General features: G+C 41.7%; 1 protein-coding gene across 2 annotated transcripts in view; it reads right to left on the bottom strand.

Moving 5' to 3' along the window:
• The window catches only part of LOC124551042 (dihydropyrimidinase-like), an 86,860-nt gene that overhangs the window by 23,086 nt on the left and 46,440 nt on the right, over positions 1 to 17,334 (bottom strand). For both annotated transcript variants that reach the window (XM_047125904.1, XM_047125905.1), the window contains exons 9-10: positions 1,476 to 1,701; positions 1,211 to 1,321 (exon numbers count right to left, since the gene is read on the bottom strand). In XM_047125904.1, coding sequence (XP_046981860.1) covers positions 1,211 to 1,321; positions 1,476 to 1,701 — 337 coding nt within the window. The remainder of the gene's footprint in view (positions 1 to 1,210; positions 1,322 to 1,475; positions 1,702 to 17,334) is intronic.

Here is a 17,334-nt window from a genome sequence, read left to right as displayed (position 1 = left end):
TCCTTTGTTCTGTCTACCCTTTCCAAACCCCCCTTTCACATCACTACACGACACACGAGACCACCCAGTGTGGTGCTCATGCAGCACTTCTGTTTGATGTGCACATGCTGGCTCTCCATCCCACTTTTCCCAACCTCTCCCCTCCACTTGACACAATCCCCTCACACCCCAGATGAGTTGCACAGCCTAGTCAGAGGGCACAATGTGGCCACACAGCGTGTGTGTGTGTGTGTGTGTGTGTGTGTGTGTGTGTGTGTGTGTGTGTGTGTGTACCCTGAAAAAGGAATAGACTGAAAGCAAGAAAAGGTCTCAGTTTAAAAATTTTGTCTTCTGCAACTAGACAGTGCCAAAGCCTATCACAAATTCGTACACACAACGGACACATGTACCACTCATTCATATAAATCCACCTATTGATTAAGGTTTAAATCTCTGAATCATGTAATACAAATAAAAGAAATTGTGGGTGATAACAGCAAACTTGTAGTTTCAATTGACACACTTAATGCCTCCATTATCCATCGAGTTGTTACCTCTACCCCTCCGATAACGTATAATGTATCTGCAATGTGTAACATGTTCATGTGCAAGTGATACTCTTCCAACAGAAAACTTGTAGTTTCAATCGACTCACTTAATTCCTCCATTATCCATCGAGATGTTACCTCTACCCCTCTGATAACGTATAATGTATCTGCAATGTGTAACATGTTCATGTGCAAGTGATACTCTGTCAACATGGATCCATGAAACGTAAATGTATTATGTATCTGTCATGTGTAACAAGTTCATGTCCAAGGGATATCTTTACAACATGGATCCATGAAACGTAAAATGAATAAATAAATAAAATACCCTTAGTTCTGGAGATCGATGCTGAAATTTAAGCAGTTACAGATGGAATAAGCTACTCACTGCTCTACAAAGGCGAGAAATGTTCAAGTGGAATTTTCTAGAGCTCGTTACCCAGCTGGGAACTCTCCATAACCCATAGGCGCGTCTCCAGCACCTATTCAGTCACAACGCTGCTTGTAACAACAAGATAAACCTTTAGCACCCCGTTTTCCAAGTAGTTTCTGGGAAGACTATCTCTTAATCATCGCTTTAACACCAGAGACAACTTACGATAATTTTATATCATCATGTAAGGTAAGATCTGCAACGCATTTAATCATTTAGCTCATGTATGGTGTTATGAATATATACGTACCTCAAAAATGTTGAATTCAACAGCCTGATTATGAGTTTTAGCAGAAATAACTCTTGTCTTCGCTGGATCCCAAACAACAATGTCAGCATCAGAACCAACAGCGATACATCCCTATATTAAATGTTCAATGAGAAATTAAAAACGTATTGTTTTACGTGTAAGATATTTGTTTAAAGCGAAAAATTATGAGAGGGAATTAAAGTTACTGCTTTTATAAGTCAATACCTATTCTACAGTCTATGTTGTGTAGAAGACGGACTCTCACCTTCTTAGGATAAATGTTAAATATTTTTGCAGCATTTGTGCTGGTGACAGCAACAAAACGTCTTACGTCCATTACGCCAGAGTGCACACCCTTCTCCCACACTACCGACATCCTGTCTTCAACACCATTCACACCATTTGGAATTTTAGTGAAATCGTCTTTACCCAGAGCTTTCTGGTCCTCACTGAATGTACAGTTGTCGCTGCCAACAAGCTGCAGTTTGTCTCTGAAATATAAAAATTGTTAAGCCGTTCAGATCGTCAAATATGGAAGTATTTGACATCAGCAACGCAGGAAAGCAAAACAAAAGACGACACGCAATTGTGCAGTAAAAATTTTTAGAGAGCACAGTCACTGTGTTAAATACATTTTTACAAATCTTTAACATCACGCAGCGCGTCAGCAACCGTATATGTATAGAAAATAAACAATTTTTTTCCAGCCTTCAGTTGCAAGGTAATTTTTACTCGTTTACCTAGGTTTCGATTCCAGTAATGGAATCTTCTTCAGAACAAAAAATAAATTATTTTGAGAGCCAAACACTGGCCATGTCACAGATTAAAAATTAAAACAATAAAGACGCATAAGATTTCTGGCCGGCGTAGCTCCGTCTACGTTCGCCTTAATGGTTTTAATATTGACAGACAATCTTATGATTGTGCGTCTTTATTGTTTTAATTTTTAATCTGTGACATGGCCAGTGTTTGGCTCTCAAGATAATTTAATTTTTTGTTCTGAAGAAGATTCCATTACTGGAATCGAAACCTAGGTAAACGAGTAAAAATTACCTTGCAACTGAAGGCTGAAAAAAATTGTTTATTTTTTAAATATATTTATTTTAATCGCTCTCTCTCTCTCAGCACACACACACACACACACACACACACACACACACACACACACACGGGGAGGGATGGAAGGAGGGAGAGAGAGAGACAGAGACAGAGAGAGGGAGAGAGAGAGACAGAGACAGAGACAGAGACAGAGACAGAGACAGAGACAGAGACAGAGACAGAGAGAGAGAGAGAGAGAGAGAGAGAGATCATAACATCCACGTCACAATATACGACGATTGTCGCGCGGGGTAGCCGCGCGGTTAGAGGTGCAATGTCACGGATTGCGCGGCCACTGCCGCCGGAGGTTCGAGTCCTCCCTCGGGAATGCGCGTGTGTGTTGTTCTTAGTTTAAGTTACTTTAAGTAGTGTGTAAGTCTAGGGACCGATGACCTCCGCCGTTTGGTCCCTTGGGAATTCACACAATTTTGAACATACGACGATTATGCAGATTGGTGATGCCAGTTCCTGTAAAGGTTGCTTCGACGGTAAAGAGGACTGCTGACAGAAATACCACGATTGTGATGGTCTGGTGCAAGAAACATCCACAAAATCCTTTCTGTACAGGAAAATTGATTGCTGATAATCCTTGCACTCGTTGCAGGGGATAGTCATAGTAGCGGCTGTCATGAAGGACACACTTGATCGCCCTTTGGCTTAACGGGTCACTTGCCTGGAGCTTGTGTTAGGATCCGTCAGGTATCCTGTAGTAGAGATGGGTAGTTCAAGAACGAACGGGTGCAAAGGAACGGTTCACCAAGACGAACGAAAGGACCGAGGAACGAATTCCAAGGAACGATCGGTTCATAGTTCACTAGTTCACTTCGGTCGCGGCGGTCACTTCGGCAGTTCTCGTTCCAGCCTCGGTCGCGTGCTCGTCTCGGTCTCGGTCTCCCTCGGCCGCACTCGTCGTTCTTCGCATGACCACCTGTCTCGGTTCCACTGCCGACTGCTCCTAGTTAGTTCAGTATCCAGTTGTTCGTTTCGTTCACTGCGCTCGCCCATTTTACATGTGTTCCAAACTGTTCTTGCACTTGGCTCTGGCTATTCAGCGTCCACGACCGGTAATTAAAAAGTATTTTATAGTTACGTAAATTACATAAAAATTACGTTGTATCTAATAGGAACGTCATTTCAGGTAACAAAAGGGCATATCAGCTCACTTCATTACATCGATGGACAGCAGAAAACATACTTATATCAAGGCAAGTTTTTTTTGTTACTCATATATTTTTTGGTTTCATCGATTTGATTTAGCAACTAACTTTCAATAATTTGCCTAATTTTTAGTGTAAGAAAATTCATATAAAAAGATTTTCGTGTATCTTTCATATACGGAACTTTACATTTGGGAAGGCTCTAATTATTTTTGAGTTTGGTTGTTTCCAATTTGCATTACCTGCTAGTTTGGTTTCTTTGAAAAAAAAAAAAGTGGATTGTGGGTCATTTTGGCTCAGTAGGAAAAGCGGTGCCTCTCCATTTCAAAAGACATAGATTGCCGTAAAATCGTATTTACTTATTATCTCAAAAACATTTGTTCAGAAGGAGCTTTCAAACCAAAAACTTTACTACTGTGAACTTAATTATTATTATTATTATTATTATTATTATTGCTGCATTAACTTTAATAATGCAACATAAAAACATAATTTTTACGAAGCGTGTGACGCAAGTATGACGAGAAAACCACATTTTATTTTATGCATCCATAAAGTCTCTACTTCGCCTACGAACTCAGAGACAACATGAAGTATATATAGGGTGTAAACGATTATTGTTTACAACGTAGCATAGCTATGTAGTGCAAGTCAAAGAATTTCATAGAAGACACTTGTGGTCTATAAAGTCGGGAAACAGCCACCAACAGGTTTACAAGACTGCATGAGCTACAGCCTATGCGCGTCGCGCGAGATTTTCATGTTCTCTTCTCCAGCTCTCTACACATCGTCATCGATTGTTTCGCCATTGTTGCTTGCATAGCTTGTTATTTCTCCACAGCCTGATTATTACATGTTTGTCTGTTTGTTGTATCTGCTCGCAACGGGCAACACATGGTCCGTAATTGGCGAGCAGTCTGTACTCGGGGCCGGTTTTCCGTGCGCCACCCTGTATTATTTCCGTGCGGTCAGCCACACAAAGCTACAGTTGGCTAAACGAGAGGTTCTGCAGTATCACAGAAATTACTTCTGAAAGTGAGTAAGAATTCTGTAATGAATAAAAACTCTATACTCGAGGGGGGAGGCAAGTGTCCCCTCTTGGCGCCCTCCATCCTTCAGTCACCTACACTACTGGTTTTCAGTTTTTCATAAGAACCACATAGCAAGCACAAATGAACGGTGGACGAGTAAAAATGAACGGTTCCCAAAAAAGAACGATCAGCAGTGGACTAGTTCCCGAGGATGAACGAGTTTGCCCATCTCTATCCCGTAGAATCCGCTCCTCCGATTCTGGTGTACGCACAGTCCTCATTCTCCCTGCACGTTCGCCTGTCTGAAAGGGCCCACGGTCATACACACGCTCAAAAAGTGCTTGAAATGTTGTGTGATGTGATTGGTGTCTGAAGACATTTTTGGTATAGCCGTACCGCCTCTCGGCCGTTTCCATCTTTTTGACCCTACACAAACAAGATCTCGGTTTGTTCCAGTCGTGAATATCGGACGATTCTGCTGCTTACAGTACACTGCGTGTCAATCACACAGCCTGCAACACACGAGGAACCCACGGCACGTGGTCAGAGGAATTTTCATCCGTCAGCTCCACCTACCATGCCAACGCTGCATTTGCGGACACAGGTTCATAGGGCCCGTGCTCATAGGATCACATAACCTTAAACTTCCTTTCTTGTTGTTAATACTGAAACATTTAGAATTTATTCTGAAGCAGGGAATGGGGTTAGAGTCCCAGTATGGTACAAACTTTCACTGTCGTCATTCGATTATACACCTGATGGTTACCGATATTCGCAGCTGCTGACACATTTAATGTATTTCGTAACGCCGCAGTGCCTGTTCCTTCGGACATTCATGCACTGTAACATGTAAGCATTCACGGCCGGCGTCTTCATAAATTAAAACTTCCAGGCTGACTTGCCGTGGTCCATATATAAAACTTCTTCACCTTCCTGACGTTTCGTTGCCTACTGCGGGCAACGTCATCTGAGGTGAGTCGGCGACTGGCTGCTATGCGCTGGAGGTCCCGCTTATATAGAGCGCTTAGATGGCGCCCTCACTCGTCACGTGCTTTCGACTTTAAAACTATCTCTGGCTAGTGCCATCTCTCTCGATTACAGGTAATCGATTGTCACTTCGTTGGTACAAAGTCGACCGCCATACCTTGTCTAGTTATAATCCTTCTTCTTTTCTATTAAAATTATTTCCGTGTTTGTAGATCTCTATAGCTTCTCTATACATGCGAGTATAATAATGTGAGGTCCTGGCTATCACGTTTGTCTCACTAAATTTTATTTCGTGATCACCGTCTTTGAAAACGTGTTCCGCTACAGCTGATTTGTCAATCTGTCCCAGTCTACAGTTCCTTTTGTGTTCCGTTAGGCGGGTATTAACACTCCTTTTAGTCGTTCCAATATAAACCATGCCACAGCTACACGGAATTCTATACACACCTGGGGTGGCTAAGGGGTATCGTGCGTCTTTCACCGATCTTAAACTTTCAAAAATTTTCTTGGTAGGTCGAAAGATTGTCTCCACTTGAAACTTGGCCAAAACTTTACCAATACGGTCCGTGATGTTATGAATAAATGGAAGAAAAACTTTTCCAGCCGCCGGTTGTTGTTGTCGTGTATTTTCGGACACTTTTCTTCTAGGGCGGAGTGCTCGATCTATTTCCTTGTCAGTGTACCCATTTCTCTTGAAAGCTGTTCGCAACGCCAGGAAGGAGAAGTAGTTTTATATATGGACCACGGCAATTCAGCCCGGAAGTTTTTAATTAATGATTCATTAATTGCATCGTACTTCTGAAGAACACAGGGCAGTGCGATATCGTATTTATTAAATTTAGTTTACATTCAGTACCGTGGAAGCACGTCCTTTCAGCCATCTGTCTCTCGGTCTTCCTCTTGATCCCTCTCCTTTCAATTTCATCTCGTGTATCCTTCAGGGTATGCTCTCCTCCTCCTATTTTCGTAACGTATCCATACCATCTCAGCTTTGATTTCTCTATATCCTCCTGTAATTAGCTCTCTGATCCTCTCATTTCTTCTACATCTACATACATACTCCGTAATCCACCATACGGTGCGTGGCGGAGGGTACCTCGTACCACAACTAGCATCATCTCTCCCTGTTCCACTCCCAAACAAAACGAGGGAAAAGTGACTGCCTGTATGCCTCTGTACGAGCCCTAATCTTTCTTATCTTTGTGGTCTTTCCGCGAAATGTAAGTTGGCGGCAGTAAAATTGTACTGCAGTCAGCCTCAAATGCGGGTTCTCTAAATTTCCTCACTAGCGATTCACGAAAAGGAAGCTTCCTTTCCTCTAGAGATTCCCACCCGAGTTCCTAATGCATTTTCGTAACACTCGCGTGATGATCAAACCTACCAGTAACAAATCTAGCAGCCCGCCTCTGAATTGCTTCTATGTCCTCCCTCAATCCGACCTGATAGGGATCCCAAACGATCGAGCAGTACTCAAGAATAGGTCGTATTAGTGTTTTATAAGCGGTCTTCTTTCCCAAACTTCTACCAATGAACCGAAGACGACTATCCGCCTTCCCCACAACTGCCGTTACATGCTTGTCCCACTTCATATCGCTCTGCAATGTTACGCCCAAATATTTAATCGACGTGACTGTGTCAAGTGCTACACTACTAATGGAGTATTCAAACATTACGGGATTCTTTTTCCTATTCATCTGCATTAATTTACATTTATCTACATTTAGAGTTAGCTGCCATTCTTTACACCAATCACAAATCCTGTCCAAGTCATCTTGTATCCTCCTACAGTTACTCAACGACGAAACCTTCCCGTACACCACAGCATCATCAGCAAACAGCCGCACATTGCTATCCACCCTATCCAAAAGATCATTTACGTAAATAGAAAACAACAGCGGACCTTACCTCCGATTGACACTCACCATCGAGGACAACGTACTGGGTTCTATAACCTGTCTGTCTTTGTCACTCCAATACTGTTTCTCAAAAATGTCATCTCGTTAGCGTGTACTTTGTTTTTCTCTCTTCTTTCTCTCTAAACCACAATCCCATGTACAATTATTCCTTTCGATGGAGAATATTTTTGTTGCATGGTAGTATCTAGCACAATAACTATGTACTCTGTCATACTATTACAAAGCATACTCAGTGGCAAGAAGCAACCACATCAAATGAAAAATGCATACTTATCCCATGACAAGCCGTAATAAAGAGGAAGAGCAACTGTGTGAAAAACTGCTAACTTTAAATGCGAGAAAGTACAACAAAAGATGTGAACTAAAATAAAGTAAAATACGACATATATATGTACGACACATTTAATCTAAACAGTTCACAGACGGTTTGTAGTGTTTCATATAATACCAAAATTAATACGGAATTCCATAATTTTTAACATTATTATTAGTTATATTCACAGCCATGTGGCCTAGCTGTGGGGAGTCCACTTGCATGTATCATGTCTGAAATTTTTATAAATTCTCTGGAATTGGTTTTTTTCCAAAATTACCCGGAATTAGTGAGTTAGTGAACATCATCATCTTTTATGGGAAATACGTGGATGACATTCTTCTACTGGTTAATAACTCTCTAGAAGGAATAAAGCAAATTTTCGCAACGTTTAACAGTCTACATGAAAAAATAAATTTCACACAAGAAATGGAATGAGCTGATAGATTACTAAATTATCTTGATTTAACATTGACTATTAAAGATGCTGAAATAAGAGTTCAACATATTCCGGAAGGCAACTTATTCAGACATCATCATCCCAGCCGATTCAACCCACTCCCAAGCGCATAAAATGGCGTTTTCCTATTCTAGTATCCATCGGGCGATTTCTATTCCGTTGTCAGATGTCAACCTCGAAAAAGAATTACAAATTCTCGAGAGTATTGCACAGAATAATGGCTATGATCCAAAGATAGTGAGGCAATTATATCATAAGAAAACGCGAAAAAGGACAACGAATTTTGTAAACACAAATACTCAAACCCAAGATCAGACCGAGAAATGGTTGTCGTTTCCTTATATGGGTAATGTCTCCTATAAGATAGGGCTCCTGCTGAAAAATTCAGGTTTTGAAAATTTCCTTCTCGACGAGTAATAGTTTAAAGCGAAATTTGGTTCATACCCTTGAGAAAGACTGTGATAAGTCAGCGAAATCAGGCGTGTATAAGATTAAGTGTGATGTTTGCCCATGTCATAGGTAAAACAGGCAGAGCTAAAGCAGTGAGGCTTAAAGAACATCTTCCAATAATGGGCGTAGGAACACGGGGGTCAGCCTTTGCGGAACATCAAGTGCAAGTGGCTCATTCACCTAAACCTTTACGTGACAGAGCTGCTACAACATGAAGTTAAGGGCTATAGACTCGACACGCTTGAGGAACTACAAATTTATGCACACCTAATTACAGATAGAAGCAATTTACTGAACGATCAACTGTATCTAAAAAATAGGGCATACTTCGAAGGCTTCCAGCCTATATTAGGTTTACAATAATTCATAATGCATGTGACCATTTTTTTTTTCTTATTGTGATTTCATGCCCCTGCCCCATATGGGCAGAGGAGGGCTGTCAGCAGCACAATCCGCCGCTCTTCAGCCGAGTGACATGACAACTAAAACAAGAATAAAATAATACATACATAAGGAGGTAAAAAAGGGGAACATAAAACAGAGTAAGGGGAGAAAATGGAGGTAAAAATACACTGACATGTAGACGTTCATTGGGGACAGTTAAAAAAGTCACCAGAAAGTTAAAAAACACAGTTGGCGATTCTTAAAACACAGAGAAGACACTGGATGCGCATGCACAGGTTAAAAGTTGGCCACAGTATTAAAAACACTCCGAACAACACACTTAAAACCCACTTGGAGCACACACGACGAAGAATAAAACTACCAGGCGGGACCTGCCGAGGGAAAGGTTAGTAAGGAGGTAAAAAAGGGGAACATAAAACAGAGTAAGGGGAGAAAATGGAGGTAAAAATACACTGACATGTAGACGTTCATTGGGGACAGTTAAAAAAGTCACCAGAAAGTTAAAAAACACAGTTGGCGATTCTTAAAACACAGAGAAGACACTGGATGCGCATGCACAGGTTAAAAGTTGGCCACAGTATTAAAAACACTCCGAAACAACACACTTAAAACCCACTTGGAGCACACACGACGAAGAATAAAACTACCAGGCGGGACCTGCCGAGGGAAAGGTCAGAGAGGATGGAAAAGGAGGGGAGAGCATGGGGCAGCTGGGGAAGTGGCGGGATGAAGAGAGGAGGGGCAACCGTGGGTGCACGAAGAGGCAGGAGACACATAGGGCGGGAGAGGAAAAGGGAAGACAGGGCAGGAGGGAGCGCAGAGACACTGAAAGAAGGCACAAGAGAGGGAGGGGGAGTAGCATGTGACCATTACAGTTTCTGTAATAATAGAACCTTTCCTACAGATGTTCATACGAGATTTGTTGGTCAGTTTATAAGGCTCTGTGGTAGAATGTAAAACGTAGTCATGCTGGATACTGTAATTAACTTACAATAGTAAAGTATAAAATTAATTAATATCAAAAATGTTATCTGACGCTTGCGTAATAAGAGTTTGATTCTATACGTCTCGCGCATGCGTGCTGCCCTCTGTGAGGCAGACCGCGAAGCCAGTGCCGGAAATGCGATGCCTCATTACCCCAGCAGCGCATTTATACCCTTCTCTCCAGCTACCTCGTGCGTCACCTAACGGCGTTATCGAGAAGCAGGAAAACAACGCCTTCCCTGTCAAGTTCCTTAGTGGTCAGCAGGAGAGGTCGCATTGGACAACGCCGCTTCGAAGGACGAATACGATACGAGAATATGTCTGTGTCTTAAAAACTATTCGCCTGAATAGTATGATATACACATATTTGAAACCGCCTTTTTAATCCCATCATGTTCCCCAAAAATGTAACATAGGGTTCCATTTAAAAACACCAAAGATGGCCTCGTATCTCTGTAATAAAAAATAGCACAAACATGAAATGTGTGATGTATTCAAGTAGCCCCTGTTCCTGCAATTCACTGTCCAAACGGCAACTTTGTATCTCTTACGGTTGGGGAGATGCAAGGGGTGTTATGATTTAGCTGCGTCACCCTGTATATAACCTTTTATAGTAATGAAAGACGATGTAGATGAAGATGAAATGGCAGAGCCAGTCCTGACAAAACTCTACCATCTGGTGAGCAAGATGTATGAGACAGGCGAAATACCCTCAGACTTCAAGAAGAGTGTAATAATTCCAATCCCGAAGAAAGCAGGTGTTGACAGATGTGAAAATTACCAAATATCAGCTTAATAAGTCACGGCTGCAAAATACTAGTGCGGATTCTTTACAGACGAATGGAAAAACTGGTAGAAGCCGACCTCGGGGAAGATCAGTTTGGATTTCGTAGAAATAAAGGAACACGTGAGGCAATGCTGACCCTACGACTTAGCTTAGAAGATAAATTAAGCAAAGACAAACCTACGTTTCTACATTTGTAGAGAAAGCTTTTGACAATGTTGACTGGAATAGTCTCTTTCAAATTCTGAAGGTGGCAGGGGTAAAATACAGGGAGCGAACGGCTATTTACAGTTTGTACAGAAACCAGATGGCAGTTATAAGGGTCGAGGGACATGAAGGGAAGCAGTGGTTGGGAAGGGAAACAGGGTTGTGGCCTCTCCCCGTTGTTATTCAATCTGTATATTGAGCAAGCAGGAAAGGAAACAAAAGAAAAATTCGGAGTAGGTATTAAAATCCATGGAGAAGAAATAAAAACGTTGAGGTTCGCCGATGACATTGTAATTCTGTCAGAGACAGCAAATGACTTGGAAGAGCAGTTGAACGGAACGGACAGCATCTTGAAAGGAGGATATAAGATAAATATCAACAAAAGCAAAACGAAGATACGGAATGTAGTCCAATTAAGTCAGGTGATGCTGAGCGAATTAGATTAGGAAATGAGACACTTAAAATAGTAAAGGAGTTTTGCTATTTGGGGAGCAAAATAACTGATGGCGGTCCAAGTAGATAGGATATAAAATGTAGACTGGCAATGGCAAGGAAAGCGTTTCTGAAGAAGAGAAATTTGTTAACAGGGAGTATAGATTTGAGTGTAAGGAAGTCGTTTCTGAAAGTATTTGTATGGAGTGTAGCCATGTATGGAAGCGAAACATGGACGATAAATAATTTGGACAAGAAGAGAATAGAAGCTTTCGAAATGTGGTGCCACAGAAGAATGCTGAAGATTAGATGGGCAGATCACTTAACTAATGTGGAGGTATTGAACAGAATTGGGGAGAAGAGGAGTTTGTGGCACAACTTGACTAGAAGAAGGGATCGTTTGGTAGGACATGTTCTGAGGCATCAAGGGATCACTAATTTAGTATTGGAAGCGTGGAGGATAAAAATCGTAGAGGGAGACCAAGAGATGAATACACTAAGGAGACTCAGGAAAATGTAGGCTGCAGTAGGCACTGGGAGAGAAGAAGCTTACACACGATAGAGTAGCAGGGAGAGCTGCATCAGACCAGTCTCAGGACTGAAGATCAAAACAACAACAACAACAGCAACAACAACAACAACATAGCGAAAGTCAACAGATTAATTTTATAATTTATGTCAGAGGATGTTGGGCATTTTGATGAGTGTACTAAAATAGCGCGTACTTTCGGGTTGTGTAGTTCCTAATTTTGGATAGGGTTATTGCATAAGAAAAATCCAAGATTGCATACCTACAGCAATACTGTTTTATTACAAAAAGTAATGTTGAGCTAATCCCAGTTTTATTATAATAATGACTCACTTGCAACTGCATTGAGACTGTCACTTGCAGTTTTTACATTTGTACGTCTTCCAGTCATGTTTCGCAGTCCCAGCACAAGCCTTCTTCGTATTGTCACCGGAAAAAACCTTCGTCACTTCTAGAGAAATCATTCCAAAACCTTAACACCGTGTAAATCCGAACCTGGACTTGACAACGGGCCGGACTCTGTTATGACGTGAGTCCACAAGTCATTTAATCGCGCAGTTCCACCAGATTGAGTGGAAGCATGGAGATATCGCATTATGTTTCGGCTCAGAATATGGTCTAAGAGTCTACAACAAATCGATGTCAAGGTTATCGGACGGTAATTTTGTAGGTCACTTCAACATCCCTTTTTGTAAACAGGTATGACCTGTGCTTTCTTGCTCCTACTGGGCAGGGTTTCTTGTTCGAGGAATCTACGATAGATTACAGTGAAGAGAGGGCTAACTCAACCGAAAACTCAGTATAGAATCTTATAGGGATTCGATCGGTTTTAGATGTTTCTCAACACTACTGACATTAACACTTATTTCAGTCACCTTTTCAGTGGTAGGTCAATTCTCCTTGGTTTTCCTTTTGTAAAAGAACATTTGAAAAAGGAATAAATCATTTCTGTCATTGCTTTGTCTGTCCGCTGTGTGTATATTTACCATGCCACAATCTATCACAGCGCTATTTATGGGAATCCTCATAATTCTTTGTGACAGGCGGCGGTAATTATCTTTAATCAACAGTTCGATTTTCGCTCGACCGCCATGTCCTATCATTTATTTGTGTACTGCAACTATATCGAGAACCACGGACACTTTCCTGTTCATTTTCCCGGAATGCAATCACGTTATCACTTTCACAATGATTTCGTAATATCGCATACGAACCCTCTACGGAACCCTCGAAAGGCAAATACTTTCAGTACTCACAATTTCTCAGCGTTTCGAAGCATCTCCCAGTCTGCCTTGTTATTTAGTCTACACTTCTTGTCGCTTTGGATTGGCGATCCCGGGCCCATAGCCCGTGAATCATCCTTAGAAAAACGGCAAGGAGCACATACAAAACGCACAGCATATCACAGTTGAGAGAAAACATTTATTTTAAAGTAAATGCAGATCGATTTTTACAATATCTCATATCAAAAGGACAAACTATGGTTAATTCAGAGTTCACGAGAAAGATAGTCCACATTACTGACAGGTTATTATAAAAAAATCTTTTGAGCAGGGATATTTTTCGGATGTACTGAAATACGAGAGATGTGATCAGTATTCAAAAAGGAATCGACAGAAGATATGGCCAATTACCGCACTGTCTCTCTTCTCCCGATATTCTCCAAAGGGTTTGCAATGATTTAGCAAAATAAATTTAAAAAAATTCTGATTACAAATCAGTGGATGACAATTTTTAAACACCACTTTTAAAAGCAAAGTAAATGTCAGTGATTTACTCAAAAATATGCCCCACGTTAGATAAGGGTTAGAAGGCCACAGGAATATTCAGTGATCTGACAAAAGCATTCAGTTCGGTGAACCCCCCCTTACTTCGCTACCAATTATGGAGTTATGAAATCAAGGACACTGCTTTACAATCATTCAACTGTCATGTAACAGATAGGAAACAAAGAGTAACTGTAACTTCAAATTCAAGCAAATATTCCATAAAACTGAAAAAAAAAATTCCCCAAGAAGTCCCACAAGGTTCTATAATGGGTCCCTATCTGCTACTTTTCTACATAAACGATTTACCACATGCTATTTATGTTCATTCACTTTTATTTGCTGAAGGATTCCAGAAAGTGTCACAAATACTTCAGAAAAACTTGAATCTTCATTCTCTCAAAATGCACTAAAATTAAACGAAATTAAAATCAGAATGATTGAATCTGAAGTTAATTAAATGGAACAGGATGAATATATGTTCAAATGTGTGTGAATTCCTAAGGGGCCAAATTGCTGAGTTCATTGGTCCCTAGACTTATACCCTACTTAAGCTAACTTATGCTAAGAACAACACACACACACACTCATGCCCGAGGCAGGACTCGAACCTCCGGCCGCACAATCCGTGACATGGCGCCTTAAACCACGCGGCCACTCCGCGCGGCCATACGATGAAATAAAAATTACTTGCAGTGAACAGGATATCACAGAAACAAGGTATGCAATGTTGTTAGGCCTAAATAACTATAAAAATTAAAATTAGAAGGTACACATAGACTACTTAGCAAGTAAACTCAACAGCTTAGGCTTTGCAATGTGTATTTTGTCAGCTGCCGCAAACACAGACAGCAGAAAGATAGTCTGTCATGACTATTTTGAGAGCAATGGGGATAGGCCAAAGGAAAAAAGCAGATAAAATGCCTGTAAAGAGAGGTGTGAGACAAGGTTGCTACATACCTCTAGCTCTGTTTCATATCTGTTGTGACCGACTTTGCTGACGTAGCCTTGAATAATGTACACAGTGTTAGATTACAAGGGCAAGAGAATGCTACTACATATGCAAATGACGAAGCAGCCCTCCCAGAAGGTGAAGATGATTTTCTGAAAATCATGCAAGCAGTAAGAGAAACATCTTCAGAGTGTCTCAGTATTCCCAAGACAGACTTAATGAAAACGACAAACATATATAGCTCAATAAATATAACACTACAGGGTGAAATAATGAAACAAGTGAACTCTTTCACTTAGGCAGTATGCTTAATGCTGTTGGAAGCAGTACTAAACGAACAAGTAGGATAAAATACAGCAAGTAATTTTTCAGAGGAATACATGAATTAGAGACAAGAGCAATAGAATTTAACTAAGAGATACTTGCAAATTGCTTAATTTGTGGAATGTTGTCACATACGGAGCCCAAACTTGACCCTGAGGAATACTAGAAGAGAAATCTTTTAAAAGGTTTGAAAACTCTCAGCGGAGTTCGACGAATAATTAAATAGGTACAGTTAAGAACGATGAAGTTCACAAGAGAATAAAGGAAACTGGAACCCTCCTAAAGCACATAAAAAGAAGGATAGTGAGACGAGTTGTAAACAGTGTAAGAAAACGCCGTTAGCAAAAAAGATGTCATTGAAAGAGAAGGAGAAGGGAAAAGACACAGAGGTAAGGTATACTCACAGTTTTGACGTCAGGAATATCATCGCGAAAGCTAAAGGAAAGCGCACTGTTTTGAAGTCAGGAATATCATCACGAAAGCTAAAGGAAAGGGCACTGTGGATGAAATAGCTCAGCTGGAACATGTCTTGACAGGTTGTATAATAATGATGATTTGAGACTGTGGAAGCCGGCCGGTGTGGCCGTGCGGTTCTCGGCGCTTCAGTGTGGAACCGCGTGACCGCTACGGTCGCAGGTTCGGTTCAAATGGCTCTGAGCACTATGGGACTCAACTGCTGAGGTCATTAGTCCCCTAGAACTTAGAACTTGTTAAACCTAACTAACCTAAGGACATCACAAACAGCCATGCCCGAGGCAGGATTCGAACCTGCGACCGTAGCGGGCTTGCGGTTCCAGACTGCAGCGCCTTTAACCGCACGGCCACTTCGGCCGGCCGCAGGTTCGAATCCTGCCTCGGGCATGAATGTGTGTGATGTCCTTAGGTTAGTTAGGTTTAAGTAGTTCTAAGTTCTAGGCGACTGATGACCAGAGATGTTAAGTCCCATAGTGCTCAGAGCCATTTGAACCATTTTTTTGAGACTGTGGAATTTCGCTGAACAAATTCATAAAAATGCTACACAAATCCTAGTTCTCAAAAAGTGAAACTGAAAGGTTTTTGCGGAGTGGCCAAGCGGTTCTAGGTGCTACAGTCTGGAACCGCGCGACCGCTACGGTCGCAGGTTCGAATCCTGCCTCGGGCATGGATGTGTGTGATGTCCTTTAGTTATTTACGTCCTAGGGGACTGATGACCTCAGAAGTTAAGTCCTATAGTGCTGAGAGCCATTTGAACCATTTTTTTGAAATGTTTTTGTCTCGTCTACAAGGGGTGTATCACTCCAACAAGATGTGTGTCACATCGTTCATTACTCACCGCCTAGGAAAGCAGGTTTTAGAGCTAATCAATTTCAGATCATGCTATTCACATTTTCAGCCTTAGAAAAATGTTCATTACGATTGCTAGGACAAACACTACGAGCCATTAAAATTGCTACACCACGAAGATGACGTGCTACAGACGCGAAACTTAACCAACAGGAAGAAGATGCTGTGATTTGCAAATGATTAGCTTTTCAGAGCATTCACACAAGGTTGGCGCCGGTGGCGACACCTACAACGTGCTGACATAAGGAAAGTTTCCAACCGATTTCTCATACACAAACAGCAGTTGACCGGCAATGCCAGGTGAAACGTTGTTGCGATGCCTCGTGTAAGGAGGAGAAATGCGTACCATCACATTTCCGACTTTGATAAAGGTCGAATTATAGCCTATCGCGATTGCAGTTTATCGTATCGCGACATTGCTGCTCGCGTTGGTCGATATCCAATGACTGTTAGCAGAATATGGTATCGGTGGGTTCAGGAGGGTAATACGGAACGCCGTGCTGGATCCCAACGGCCTCATATCACTAGCAGTCGAGATGACAGGCACCTTATCTGCATGGCTGTAACGGATCGTGCGGCCACGTCTCGATCCCTGAGTCAACAGATGGGGACGTTTGCAACACAACAACCATCAGCACGAACAGTTCGACGACGTTTGCAGTAGCATGAACTATCAGCTCGGAGACCATGGCTGCGGTTACCCTTGACGCTGCATCACAGACAGGAGCGCCTGCGATGGTGTACTCAACGACGAACCTGGGTGCACGAGTGGCAAAACGTCATTTTTTGGATGAATCCAGGTTCTGTTTACAGGATCATGATGGTCGCATCCGTATTTGGCGACATCGCGGTGAATGCCCATTGGAAGCGTATATTCATCATCGCCATACTGGCGTATCACCCGGCGTGATGGTATGGGGTGCCACTGGTTACACGTCTCGCTCACCTCTTGTTCGGATTGACGGCACTTTGAACAGTGGACGTTACATTTCACATGTGTTACAAC

Source organism: Schistocerca americana, chromosome 9 (assembly GCF_021461395.2).
Source record: "Schistocerca americana isolate TAMUIC-IGC-003095 chromosome 9, iqSchAmer2.1, whole genome shotgun sequence".
Lineage (NCBI taxonomy): Eukaryota > Metazoa > Arthropoda > Insecta > Orthoptera > Acrididae > Schistocerca > Schistocerca americana.
The sequence above is the reverse complement of the archived record's forward strand: the minus strand, read 5'-3'. Positions and strand labels throughout refer to the sequence as shown.